Source organism: Thamnophis elegans, chromosome 16 (genome assembly GCF_009769535.1).
Source record: "Thamnophis elegans isolate rThaEle1 chromosome 16, rThaEle1.pri, whole genome shotgun sequence".
Classification (NCBI taxonomy): Eukaryota; Metazoa; Chordata; class Lepidosauria; order Squamata; family Colubridae; genus Thamnophis; species Thamnophis elegans.
The window spans coordinates 17,603,848-17,618,002 of record NC_045556.1 but is presented as its reverse complement, the minus strand read 5'-3'; the positions used below and the strand labels follow the sequence as shown (position 1 = coordinate 17,618,002).

The window sequence follows — 14,155 nt, the reverse complement described above, 5'->3', positions numbered from 1 at the left end:
GTTTCCACCCATTGCTTCTTGTCCTACTCTCAGGTGCCTTGGAGAATAACTTGATCCCCTCTCCTTCCCCCCACTGAGATATCAGAACACTGCTATCATGTCACCCCTTGTCCTTTTCCCTAGACTAAATGGCTTTCCCATTCACTGCCAGCCCAAGAAATCTGGATCTTGTTCTGAATTTTCCAGTTCCTTAAAACTGGTTTGGAACCTACCTACTGCTGCTATAACACACACACACACACACACACACACACACACACACACACACACACACACACCACCCTTGTAAGTACCCGGGATGATTACGGCAGGTGATTAAAAGAGAAACAAAACAGGAGAGCTGTGTTGTGGGATTGCCCTCGTAATTACCAAATTTGACAATTGCAGGTTGCAGAGCTCTCGAAAACGTTTTACAAGCAATTTCCAACCCTCCTAAAAAAGAAAAGGGACCGGCTGCCTTTATTATAGAGATGGGCAGGATAGGCCTCCTTTTGCAGGGCAACTAACTAACCCCAATAGAGAGGTCAATTTCCCTTCCCAGCCTTAATTTTGCAACCCTTCCAATTACTCTGGTTTCTAATGCTTCCCCTCCCAAAAGCCTTCCCACACGCATTAGATCTGCCGGGCAGATTCTCTTCCAGGTGTCACAAGCCACTTGGGTCTTTCTAGCCAGTAATTCCAGTCTGGATCACTCCAGTCGCCGGTAAACTCACTTGCTTTCCTCAAACTTCCCAGCTTAAGCATCCTGAATCCGCAACTCTCCCAAAACTTTGGCTCTGCTTGCACGTCAGCTATGGAAGATAGAGCAAGCCTGATATTTATCTCCACTCCGAAGGGAATTAATTGTTTTGCTTTCTTTGGAGAAAAAAACCTGTGCTTCAAAGCAGGATGGCAGAAGGTTAGGGGTGTTGACCAGTGGTGAATTTCATTTTTTTTAACTACCAGTTCTGTGGGTATGGCTTGGTGGGCAGGGGAAGGATATTGCAAAATATACATTCCCTCCCCACTCTGGGGCCAGCCAGAGGTGGCATTTGCCGGTTCTCCGAACTACTCAAAATTTCCGCTACTGGTTCTCCAAAACCTGTCGGAACCTGCTGGATTTCACTCCTGGTGTTGACCCACAGAGAAAAGGGATGTGGCTCTGAGGATATACTCATTCTGCCTTCTTGACTACAGGTAGCGTCTTGACTTATGAACACAATTGGGACAGGAACATCGTCCGTCGCTAAGCGAAGAAAGAGGCGATTAACTGAATTGTGGCCAATCTATTTATTATTTGGTTTTGCATACTGCCTACTGCTTTTGAGGGAGGCCATTCATACACCTGATAAATAGGTAAAATTCAGTAACAAAGATTAGCCTATACTTAATTCAAGTATACTATACACTCAATCGTATTATTCTATTGTTCGGCATTAAAAAATGAACTCTCTCCCTTCTCACAACACACGGGGAACAAATTGGCCTGCCTCTTTTCACCTTAGTGGGTACCTAAATTCCCTTTTGCATGGTTATTTTACGGCTCAGTGTGTTGCATGAACACAATAATAATAAATTCCTTAAACCTGCCTATCTTTGTTGAAGAGACACTCGGCGAAGGAACAACTACTGTTCCTGCAGGAGTCAAGAGGCCATTATAAGTACTGTATATACTCGAGTATAAGCCTAGTTTTTCAGCCCACTTTTTGGGCTGAAAAAAGCCGCCTCGGCTTATACTCGAGTCAGTGAAAAATTTGCCGAAATGGAGGAGAAAAAGGGGCGGGGCCATGCCGCTGGGTGACACTCGTGAATGGCCCAGTGCCCCTGTGAGTTTCCCCTCCCTCTGTGTCAGTTTGCCGCGCAGCGCGCACCGCACCATCCCCCCTCCTCACGTTCTAATGTAATGCAGGGCTGCCTTACGATTCCCCTTCCTCCCCCTCCTGCCGCTCTGCAACGATGTCCCACCTCCTCCTTGTTATGGCAAGCAGCCACATAGCGATGTCCCACCTCCTCTGGTACAGTGATCCAATGATAGGAATCACTGTGCCGTGTGGTCATAGGAGGCGGGACATCGCTCCCGCGGCTTGCACGGGACATCATCATCACAGCGGGACATCAGCATCATGAGGTGAGTGAAGTATTTCATTGAATACACCGCTAGTTTACTGTTTTTCTTTTGAAATAAATATTCAAAAACATTATTGGTATCTATTTTTATTTTTGAAATTTACCGGTAGCTGCTGCATTTCCCACCCTAGGCTTATACTCGAGTCAATAACTTTTTCAGTTTTTTGTGGTAAAATTAGGTGCCTTGGCTTATATTCGGGTCGGCCTATACTCGAGTATATACGGTAACCGACAATCCTCCGCGAAGTTCTCCATCCTCTTTTGAAACCAGGCAGATTGGCAGAATAGCAATAGCACTTAGACTTATATACTGCTTTACAGCCCTTTCTAAGTGGTTTACAGAGTTAGTATCTTGCTCCCAACAATCTGGGTCCTCATTTTACCCACCTCAGAAGGATGGAAGGCTGAGTCAACCTTGAACCTGGTGAGATTCGAACTGCCAAACTGCAGGCAGCCGGCAGTCAGCAGAAGTAGCCTGCAGTACTGCACTCTAACCACTGTGCCACCGTGGCTCGTATACAGATAGTATAAAGATAGTCCTCAGCTTATGACCATAATTAAGCCCAACATTTCCATTACTAATCAAGAGAGTGGCTAAGTACCTTCCAACAGTTCCCTCCCCACTCTGGATTTCTCCTGAAATCCTGTGACTTTGCCATTTTGGATGTTTGGCAGATTAGCTAGATTAGTTGAACAAGCATGTTACTAACAATGATTCGCTTAGCAACTGGGGCAAAGAGGGTTGTAAAATGGGGCAAAACTCACTTAACTACCGTCTGGCTTAGCAGACAGTGGGCTCAACGGTAATCATTACTGGAGGGCTATGTGTATTTCAAGCTTCTTCCCCACAGTGTCAGGCCTGTGTCAATCTCGTTACCGGACACAACCTCCTGATGAAGGGTGGCAGCCTGTCAGGCCTGGAAGCCATCTTTTGCATTTGGGCCTTCAGGCCTGCAACATTCAATCCTGTGGGGAAATGGGAGGGGGGATTTTATGGAGTATGGGAAATATATATAGTTATAACAACATTCCTTTCTCAGAGAGTCAAGGACGCCTTGCCCTGCACCTGGAAGGGTGTGACTGGGAGGCATCTCCAGTTGGGACGGTGCCTGATTGGGCCATGGGATGGACATGAGGGTGCTGGGCAGGGACTTGAACTTTCGTTTGGATGGGGAAAACCTGGAAGCTTTCAGATTCGGGTTTTCCCAGATGTGCCAATAGGACATCTCTAATAAAGTGGAACTTTGAGGAAACTCGAGCCTCAGAGTCTTCTTTCGTTGAGGGGTGTTACTTGGAACCCCGACACATGGTTTCTTTTAATTTTCTAGAGAGCAACATTTTGGGAACATCGCCTTTAACACGACACTCATTCCTTCCCCATTCCCAAGACCGGTGGGCCTACCGTCTTTTCATATCGTCAGGCTTAAGTTAACACTTCTATGCTACCAGCTGTTGACATCTCCCCTTCCACAGCATTTACTCAGGAGATAAGTAGAGTTAAAACAGCTCCCCCATCCTCAGCCTGCCAAGACTTAAAGCCACTTTAGAAAGTGTCCGGCTAAAAGCCTCTTATCTTCTTTTCTTCAGTGATGGTTTGATTCTTAAAGCTGTCTCAAAGGGGCTTTTTCAAAAAGCGTTTGGATTGGTGTTTTTTTTCCTTGCAGAAGAAGTCCTCAACTTGCAACAGTTCGTTCAGTGACCATTCAAAGTTGCAACAGCACTGAAGAAAGGGACATACGCTTACGGCCATTGCAGAATGCCCATAGTCCCATGATATTTACATTCGGATACTCGACCACTAACTCACATTTATGATGGCTGCAACATCGTTCTGGGGTCACACACTCCCCTTTTGCAAGCCAAGTCGATGGGGAAGCCTGATTCACTTAACAACCATGGGAATAATTTAACAGCTGCAGGGATTCACTTAACAAATGCAGGAAGAAAAGCCATACAATGGGGCATTTTAGCAAACGTCTCAATTAGAAATCTCAATTTTGGGCTCCCGTGTGATCGTAAGTTGAGGACTAGCTGAAGTTTCGCTTCTCATCCAAGAAGGTTCATCGATTTCAGTAGGATGGTGGTGAGGATGATGTTATGCTAGAACCAGTGAAGCTTCTTAGATAAGAAGTGAAAAAACTCCTCCTCCTCCTCCTCCTCTTCTTCTCCTCCTCCCTTCCTCCCCTCCTCCTCCTTTTTTTCCTCCTCCTCTTCTTCTTCTTCTCCTCCTCCCTTCCTCTTCTCCTCTTCTTCTTCGCCTCCTCTTCCTCCTCTTCTTCCTCCTCCTCCTCCTTCTAAAAACAATCCAGTTGTCCTATGAAAAAGCACCTTTCAGATAACTCTGACTTCGATGTCTGAGAATCTCTACAGATTCTTAAAGCCGTATCTTTTGCCGAGGCCGATCAGATACAAAACTGTTATCAATATCTCTGATAACCTTCTTTGTTGCCCTCCAGCAGACAGGGATTAAACTCACATCTTGGACATATTAGTACCTTATTCCTCAATTAGTTCACCGTCAGATACATTGGATAGTGATTCCTAGAACTGGTCACACTAGTTGAGATATCAGATATCCTGCCTCTACGTTTAGAGGGCCTCAAAATACAGATGGACGACTTGGGGGTTGCCGACAGAAAATCTCCAAGTAACTTATACATTATTTCTTTTGGAGAATTCCCTGGAGAACAATTTGTGGAAAAACCTGACAGACAGCAAGAAAACTTTGAACTTCCTTGACATGAAATGAACTTCATGACTTTCAAAGAGGCAATTTTTTGAAGTTATGTGCTAGTTGTTCCTGATTCTAGGGGGCAGTGCCCATCTCCATTTCAAAGCCGAACAGCCAGTGCTGTCTTGAAGACGTCTCCATGATCATGTGGCTAGCATGTCTAAATGCCGAAGGTGCATGGAACACTGTTAGCTTCCCACCAAAGGTGGTACTTATTTTTCTACTTGCATTTTTACATGCTTTCGAATTGCTAAGTTGGCAGAAGCTGGGACAAGTAACGGGAGCTCACTCCGTTATGCGGCGCTAGGGATTCGAACCGCCGAACTGCGGACCTTTCTGAGCGACAAGCTCAGCGTTTTAACCACTGAGCCACTGTGTCCCTTCTCCACAGCTCCTTCATGGTGACCACATCCTTACCTCAGAACAAGCAATCCTAACCCTTCTAAGCCCAAAATTTACATGGCTAAATGAGACAGTTGTTAAGTAAGCTTTGCCACATTTTACCCCCTTTCTTGCCACAGTTGTTAAGTGAATAACCGCAGTTGTTAAGTTAGTAACATGGCTATTAAGGGAATCTGACTTCCCCACTGACTTTGCTTGTCAGAAGGTCGCAAAAGGGGCCTTTTGGGTGCCAGATCCAACACGGCAACAAACCCCCCCAGATAGTAAATGACGTTTTTCTGTACCCTTCCCAAGCAGCTCTGGAAAGAAATAAGGAGTTTTGCTCCATTGTAACCAATCAATCGATAATATTTTTTTACCAGTCAAGCCAAATTTAAAAGAAGGAAAGCAGAGTGAAGCAAATAAATACAAGAACAAGCTAACGTAACAAAATCAGGTTAAGGGAGATGAAGTTGCTTAGCTCGCATACATGAAAGGGAGAAGAAAAAGCTTTTTCAAAAGGATGGTCTGGTCTAGCAGAAGTAGTTGTAGATTATTGATTGACTAGTCTTGCAACTTTATCAATAAAATAAAATAAAAAAGTAAAGTAAAATAAAGTAAGTAAAGTAAAAAGTAAAGTACAAAAAAGTAAAGTAAAAAAGTAAAGTAAAAAGTAAAGTAAAATAAAAAATAAAGTAAAATAAAAAATAATGTAAAGTAAAAAATAATGTAAAGTAAAAAAATAAAGTAAAGTAAAATAAAGTGGAATGTGGTAGAATGGAATAAAATACAGTACATAGTCTAATTTTGGAATAAGGAAGAAATAAAGTGATAAAAATACATATAGGTGCAAATGAACCGCTCTTACAAAGTCCCCCAGTTTGTTCCATATGTTACAGGATTCATAGGATCAGGGCCTTAGTAAGTTCTACACATAATATGTAGGTCTCAGCCCGGGAGGGAGGAAAGGTGACCATTTATGGTTGGGATCCGGGTGGGCTGTCCTTTCCCAAAAGGGATGATAAAGATTTAAGCCTAATGGGGGCATATAACTGAAAGTCAAACAAAATATGAGAAATATTTTCAATGGCTGGAATACCACCTATGCAGTTTCTCTCGAAATACGGCAAATGGTGGAAGCACCTGTATTCGACCAGCGAGTCCAATAATACAAACTCTTTGAAACCATACCTGAAAACATGAGAAAGAACATGGCTAAGCCCATCAAAAGCAGCATTCTGCTCCTAGCCTCCAGATATTTTTTGGGGGAGGGCACATTTCCTTTGACCTCTGTAGGCTAGAACTGCATAACCTGAAGCCCCCCAATTACTCAAAGGTTTGAGAGCTGTCTTTCCAAAGCCTGCATTTCCCCGAGACCCCCACTCTGGTTTTTACCCAATGTGACTGAAGGGGGGAGGACACCTGATTAAAGTACCTGGGGAATAACTGCATTTCCAGGATGTCTCTGGAGATTCTCAATCATCCAGGTCACGATTGTTCCCAAGGTGCTTTTCCAAAACACAACTGGAATTTCTTGTTTTGTTTTGTTTTTTTCCTTGTGCTTCTCATCCAAGAAGCTTCTTCGGTTTTTCCATTTTCAGGAATTATTTGTCAACTGAAAATAATGTCAACTGGAAGTCATATCTTGATTTTTTTTTAAATTTTCTATCCTGGCCCAAACCCCTCTTGAACCTCTTGTAGATTACTCAAAGAAATGTGGCGGGGAGGGATCACTCTTGGGATCCAAATCAAGAATTTGCAACTTGCAAAATCAAGGAACAATGGTGCAATGCAATCTTTCAGCCTATTTATTGGTCAATCGCTACCATTATACTCCTACAAAGGAAACTCAAAGTGGTATTATTTTAAAAACAACAGCAGCAAAAAAACAATGCTTACAGCAGTGTTGTTAAGAGACAAGGTAAAGTAAAAGTAAAGGTTCCCCTTGTACGTATGTGCTAGTCGTTCCCTACTCTAGGGGGTGGTGCTCATCTCTGTTTCAAAGCCAAAGAGCCAGCACTGTCCGAAGACATCTCCGTGGTCATGTGGCCCATATGACTAAACGCCAAAAGTGCACGGAACACTGTTACCTTCCCACCAAAGGTGGTCCCTATTTTTCTACTTGCATTTTTTTATGTGCTTTCGAACTGCTAGGTTGCTAAAAGCTGGGACAAGTCACCGGAGCTCACTTCATTATGCGGTGCTAGGGATTTGAACTGCTGAACTGTCAACTTTTCTGTTCCACAAGCTCAGTTTCTTAGCCACTGAGCCACCACATCCCTGAAGAAATGAGGGGAGGGATCATTTAATACAGGACGACTTCAGCCCTGCATCTCCTTAGAGACTCACTGATTTATCAGAACATAAGTCTTTGTAAATTTCCATCTCTTTCCCCACATAGGGGAAAATATCAGCTGCCACAAGATGTGTTGAAGGCTGCAGGCTTCCCAGACCTTAAACAGAGATTAAATAACTTTATAAAAGCCATGAAGAGGTCTAGGAAGGCCTTGAAAGAAAATATTCACGGGTCTTAGTTACCTGAAGCGAATGAAGAGGGCCATTAACCCAGTGGTGAAATTCATTTTTTTTACTACCGGTTCTATGGGTGTGGCTAGGTTGGCGTGGCAGGGAAAGGATACTGCAAAATCCCTATTCCCACCCCACTCCAGGGGAAGGATACTGCAAAATCCCCATTCCCACCCCACTCCAGGGAAAGGATACTGCAAAATCCCCATTCCCACCCCACTCCAGGGGAAGGATACTGCAAAATCCCCATTCCCACCCCACTCCAGGGAAAGGATACTGCAAAATCCCCATTCCCACCCCACTCCAGGGAAAGGTTACTGCAAAATCCCCATTCCCACCCCACTCCAGGGAAAGGATACTGCAAAATCCCCATTCCCACCCCACTCCAGGGAAAGGATACTGCAAAATCCCCATTCCCACCCCACTCCAGGGAAAGGATACTGCAAAATCCCCATTCCTACCCCACTCCGGGGAAAGGTTACTGCAAAATCCCCACCCCACCCCCCATTCTGGAGCCAGCCAGATATAGTATCTGCTGGTTCTCCAAACTACTCAAAATTTCCACCTGCTATATTTCACCCCTGCATTAACCCAAGGGAAAATACTCAACCAGCAGGGGTAGTTTGGCCCTAGCAAGAGAAACAAAGGCTCAAATGTATCTATTTCCAGAAATACCCTTTTAGTTCACCAAAAAAGACCCTTTTAGTTAACTGCTCTCCAAGGAGATTGCAACCAAGATGAATTGTGGAGAATGTGAACCCAACCAGCCAAGGTCTACAAAATATTATCCACAGTAGATCTAAGATTTCTTCCTTGATCCTCTCTCTTTCTCCCCCATTAAAAAAAACAAAAAACCTGTCAAGTCAAAAGAATACTTTGTTAAGTGCCCCACCTCCACCCTAACCTCTTTTATTATTCACTCCTTTTTGGACTGCTGAGGCTGAGAAGACGGAAATGGATGCCCAAACACACACACACCTGGATCGAAAATCAAGTTGCTTCTTGCAGGGCGAATTGGAGCATGACGTATTTTCACCAGAAAAGAATTTTTGTACCAATAAAGGAGAATATTTGTAGCTCAGGGTGAGAATGAGAAGGGTCCTTGCTGTTCTCTCGAGAGGGTTTCTTGCAGATGTTTCATCGCCCAAACTAGGTAACTTCATCAACTCATCATCACTAGCATTGATGATGTTACTAGTTTGGGTAATGAGACGTCTTCAAGCAACAACAATAACAACAACCAAACTCAGAGAGTACCAAGGACCCCCCCAAAGAATTTTGGATTTGCTTGGACTCCATAGTACCTTCCCATAGATGGAGCAGGGCAGTTTAAGGATCCCTAGACCATGGCTCTTTCCCAAAGGATGATTGGTTCTGTTACCCATTTCATGAGAATTATAGAGAAGTGTGAAAGTTAAGAAACAATGGTGGTGGTGGTGGGGAATGATTATAGAGGTGTGGTGGCACAGTGGTTAGAGTGCAGGCTACTTGTGCTGATTGCCAGCTGCCTGCAATTTGGGCATTCCAAATCTCACCAGGCTCCAGGTTGACTCGGCCTTCCATCTTTTTGAGGTGGGTAAAAGGAGGACCCAGATTGTTGGGGCCAAAATGCTGACTCTGTAAACTATTAGAAAAGGCTGTAAAGCACTGTGGAGCAGCATATAAATCTAAGTCCTATTGCTATAGTTTGTGGCACAGTCAGCCAGATGTTCAAACAGGTGTTGGCGTTTTTATCCACCTATTGAGTCTTCCAAAGACTCGGGATAAGCCAGGAGGTGGTGGTGGTTGTTATTATTTCAGATTTACTCTTCAATTCGATTCATAGTCTGGCACTGGTAAAAATGTAAAATGTATAGTAGGGAAAACACTAACTGCAAAGAAACCGATTTGGAACTGCTGTATGATATACGATGGAACTTATTGTTCCCATGTTGTTTTTAAGTTATGTGTTTGTTTTTGTTGATGTGCTTATGTGTTTAAAATAAAAAAAATTTAAACAACAACAACAACAAAAAATGTAACAGTTCAAGTCCTAACCAAGGGCCTAAGAGCTGTTAAGGGAGCTTCTGAATATACAGATCGTTCCAAGTAAGATGGTTTTTTTGAAAAGTCAGAATAGGTCTAATACGATCAAAATTTCCATGTATTTAAGCAGCCCTTTGGGTATTGCTCCAAGGGCTCCTATTACTATTGGTTACAACCATTGACTACTCTCTCCACAATTGCTCAACTTCAATTGGCAAATCACAGATATTTCATTGTTTTTTTTTCTAGCTGTTTCTCTTCCATTCGTTCATCAACCTGGTGTCATTGCAATAGCAATGGACCAGACCTTTTTTTTTTCCTTTTCTTTTCCACAATAGTGATGTCAGGCGAGTTGTGGGCCAGTCTGTCTGTCTGTTTGGATCCGAAAGTCCCACAGGATTTTGACTTATTCATTCGCAAGAACTTTATCCACTTGGGGTTCCCAAGCGATGATTATTATGATTTTGTCTGCACACTTGAGCAAGACATACACACAGGTGTTAATAAACTGGATGGTCTTTGTTTCTAATTTTTAAAAAATGTCCCCCTGGCACTCCTCATTTCTCACTTCCTCAAAAGGGGAGGGGTTTTTTGTGCAAAAAAAGGAAACAGAAAAGGTTTTTTTTTTGTTCTGCACAGCAGAATAATTAGACACAAGGACCGTTTTCCCCTCTGAATGCCATCACTTTGCTTAACAACTAATTCCCACAACACTGTCATATTACCTACTAAGACTGTATTACTATTCTTCTTCTCTTCCTTCCTGGTACCCTTCTCTTCCCACTTATGACTATAACCATGTTGCTTGTATCTTTCAATTTATATTGTTTTTATTTGTTTCCTAATACGATTTGATAGTTTATTAGTAACCTTGACTATCACTAAGTGTTGTATCTTTTTATTCTTGATGAATGCATTTTATTCTCTTATGTACACTGAGAGCATATGCAAAGACAAATTCCTTGTGTGTCCAATCACACGGCCAATAAAGAATTCTATTCTATTATGTTGTCAACTTGTTGTTCCCAGCTATGATTATTGTTATTTTGTCTGCACACTGCAGCTAAATATACACACAGGTGTTAATAAGCTGGATGGTTTTTTGTTTCTAATAAAAAAATGCTCCTCTGGCAAGTCATCTTTTCTCACCTTCGCAAAAGGGGAGGTTTTGCACACACACAAAAAGAAAAAAAAAAGAAAAAGAAAAAAGTCTCTCGGCAGCATGTATCAACAGACAAATTACCCCTCGCGCATTACCCCTTTCTCCTGTGCGTCCCCCCTCTTCTCCATCGCCTGGAGTAAACGGTGGGGAGGAGGGAGGGGGAAACAAGCCCAGCGGCCACGAAATTGGAGAGTTTGGGAAGGGAACAACTCCGCCAGTGTGAAGTTACGCTCCCCTCCCCCAACGAAAACAAGCATGCAGGAATTTGCAAAGCAGGGTCTGCCAGAAACGCTGTGAAAAAGCAGTGGGGGGAATTCATTGGAAACAGATGGCGTTTTTCAGCGGGCGATGCTGAAAATTCACTCCTTTCCCCGACTTCGTAAAAACAAACCGAGGGGGGGGGGGTTGGCGAAGACGAGGAAGAAGGAGGAGAAGAAGGGGAAGGAGAAATAAGAAGAGAAGAAGGAAGAGAAGGAGAAGAAAGAAGAGCAGAAGAAGAAAGAGAAGAAGAAAGAGAAGAAAAAAGAAAGAGGAGGAGCAGAAGAAGGAGGGAGACTAAAGAGAAGAAGAAAGGAGGGGAAGAAACAAGAAGAGAGAGACGAAGAAAGAGGAGGAGAGAAGAAGGAGAAGGAGAAGAAAGAGATTAAGAGAAGGAGGAGGAGAGAGAAAGCGGGGGTTCTGGAAATCAAAGATCTATGCAACTAAGCGAAGGAAAACTCGCAAATAAACAAGAACGAGGGGGCGAATGCGAGGAAGGGGGAATCAAGAAGAGATCAAAACATTCCCAGCGCCTGTATTTCCCCCCCTCAACAGCTGTCCTCCTTCTTTGGGCTTTGAAATAGTATTACATAGATCAACATCTGGCAACGTAGTTTAAAAAGCACAGCAGCAAGCGCTTAGCAGGTTCCAGCCGGGAAATCCATCGGCCGTCTTCCACAAATGTCTTTCCACCCTCCCTCTGCCCCCCACCCTCAAAAAGCGGGTGTCCAAATGTTCATTCCTTTCCGTTTCATTCCCGTCTTCGCGCCCCCCCCACTTCCGCCCCCCCAAAAAAGTTGCGAAGAACAATAAAATCGCATCCAACGAAGGGACGGAGCAAGTTAATTCAGCTGTCAGTTGCACGGCGCCATCTTCCTCCTCCACGACCCCCCCCTTGCCCACCCCCCGGCCAAAATAAAATAAAATCGTAACTTCTTTCCCGGATGCAAAAGCCCGAATAAATTTAAAATAAAGGCGACGGGCGAGGCGCGTGCACTGATTTCCAGAGCCTTTTCTGCTTCCTTTGCAAACTCTTATAAAAACAGCATCTGAAGGCGGCCAACCGGGGATCTGTTAGGGAAGGGCATTCTCTGGAAAGAAACGGGGGGGGGGGGGGGAGAGGGCTGCAATTTCTGAAAAGGACCCGAGTGTGAAGGGCTGGTTGCAAAGTCCCTTCTCACTCGGGGTCCGTTGGGCCTTTCCGGGGGCGGGCGACATCAGGGACCTGAAGGAAGAGATCTGAAAGGATCTGAAAGGAGAAGCAGATTCTCCGAGGTAGACGGATCCTTCGGATAGATGATCCCCGCAAGGTCCAGATCCTGCAAGGATTCGGCCGTCCAAAACCAGCACTCCGAAATTACTACCCGGGATAAGAGAAAACTTCACACACTGCATTAAACGCATTAAACGGCAGTGGGAACAGTGCAAAAAGCAATTTTAGGGAAACCCCAGATAAAACATCTCGGAATAAGTTTCCCGCAAGCCAAGGGGGGAGACTGCCTGCCTACAAAATCAGTCCGTTGCTTTGTTCCCCTCCCCCCAAAAATTTGTAAAGGCAGGCGGGGGGGGGCTGGAAGGAGACCCCCCCACACACAATCAGTTCACTTCCCAGCCTATTCTTCCACTAACTATCCAGTGGGGTTCTTTCCAACGCTGCTCTTCAAAAATCGACCTTTATTTTTTGGCGTGTGCCTCTCTCTGTCTTGCAAGGGAGAGACAAAGGCCGAGCGAAGGAATACTTATACCGAAGGCATTTAAAAAAATTATGAAAGAAAGAAAGAAAGACGGAAGGAAGGGAGGAAAGGAAGGAAGGAAAGAAAAAAGGAAGGAAAGAAAGAAAGGAAGGAAAGAAAGAAAAAAGGAAGGAAGGAAAGAAGGAAAGAAGGAAGAAGGAAGAAAAGAAAGAAGGAAGAAGGAAGAAGGAAAGAAGGAAAGAAGGAAAGAAGGAAGGAAGGAAGGAAGGAAGGAAGGAAGGAAGGAAGGAAGGAAGGAAGGAAGGAAGGAAAGCAACCGGCCCGGGATGGGGGAATCCAGCTGAGTTTAAAAACCACCCGACTCTATCCGATGCTTTATAGGAGAGCCCACGGCCCGAAGGACGAGGCCTTGGAGGCCAGCTACCCATCGGGAAACCCGGAGCAAGGTTCTTGTAAAAGACCCCTTTTTCCCCCAAGGAAACTTTTCAAGATTTAAAAACAAAACCAAAGCAGACAAACAAAGGGGAGACGGGGAGAGGGAACCGGCGCTCCTTACCTGCGGGGAAGATGGAGAGCCACAAGAGGAAGAACTGGGTCAGTCCGAGGGCTTTCGCGCTTGCCCCTTTCCCCATAACCATCCATCCAGCTTCAGATCTAACCACTAGTCTCTCCCTATAAGAAGAGTGGTTTCCAAAGGAGAAGGAGAGGCGGGGCGGAGGAGGGAGAGGGAGAAGGGAGCAGTGGCGGGAGGAGGAGAGGAGGAGGAGGAGGATGAAGAAGAGGAGGTACGGAAGGAGAGAAGAAAACGTGATCAGCAGAAGAGCACACAGAGAAAACGGAGCAGCAGTCAAAATAGATAATGTCTATATATAAAGGGGAAAAGGCGAAGTCGAGTGCCCGGTGGCGCAGCGAACTTCGGCAGCCGCAGCAACTAGCCTTGCTGGAATGCCCTCCCCCGTTTCTCTTCCCTGCAAACAGCCCCTGCCGTCAATCACCGCTCCGGCCTGCCAATCAGCTTCCGTGCTCGCTCGGCGTGTCTAACCCACAAGGGGGAGGGTCCCGCCTGCCCGGGCAAAGGCGGAGATCGAGTGCCAGCCAATCGCGCCAAAGGCAGGAAGCGAGAGGCTTGTGCAGCTGGATGCCAGGCGCGCCAGCTTGGAAGGCGAGCGAAGGCGGCGGCGGCCGAGCCACTAGCCTGGCCGCTCGTCTGGCCTCTTAAAGTGGCCCTTTCCAGGGAAAGGGAATGCAAAGAAAAAAAGAGGGGAGTGGGAG

General features: G+C 45.0%; 1 protein-coding gene across 1 annotated transcript in view; it reads right to left on the bottom strand.

Moving 5' to 3' along the window:
• The window catches only part of LOC116518848 (repulsive guidance molecule A-like), a 34,563-nt gene extending 20,950 nt beyond the window's left edge, over positions 1-13,613 (bottom strand). The window contains 1 exon segment of the mRNA XM_032232370.1: positions 13,440-13,613. Coding sequence (XP_032088261.1) covers positions 13,440-13,521 — 82 coding nt within the window. The 5' untranslated portion in view covers positions 13,522-13,613.
• Positions 13,614-14,155: the final 542 nt, after the last annotated feature.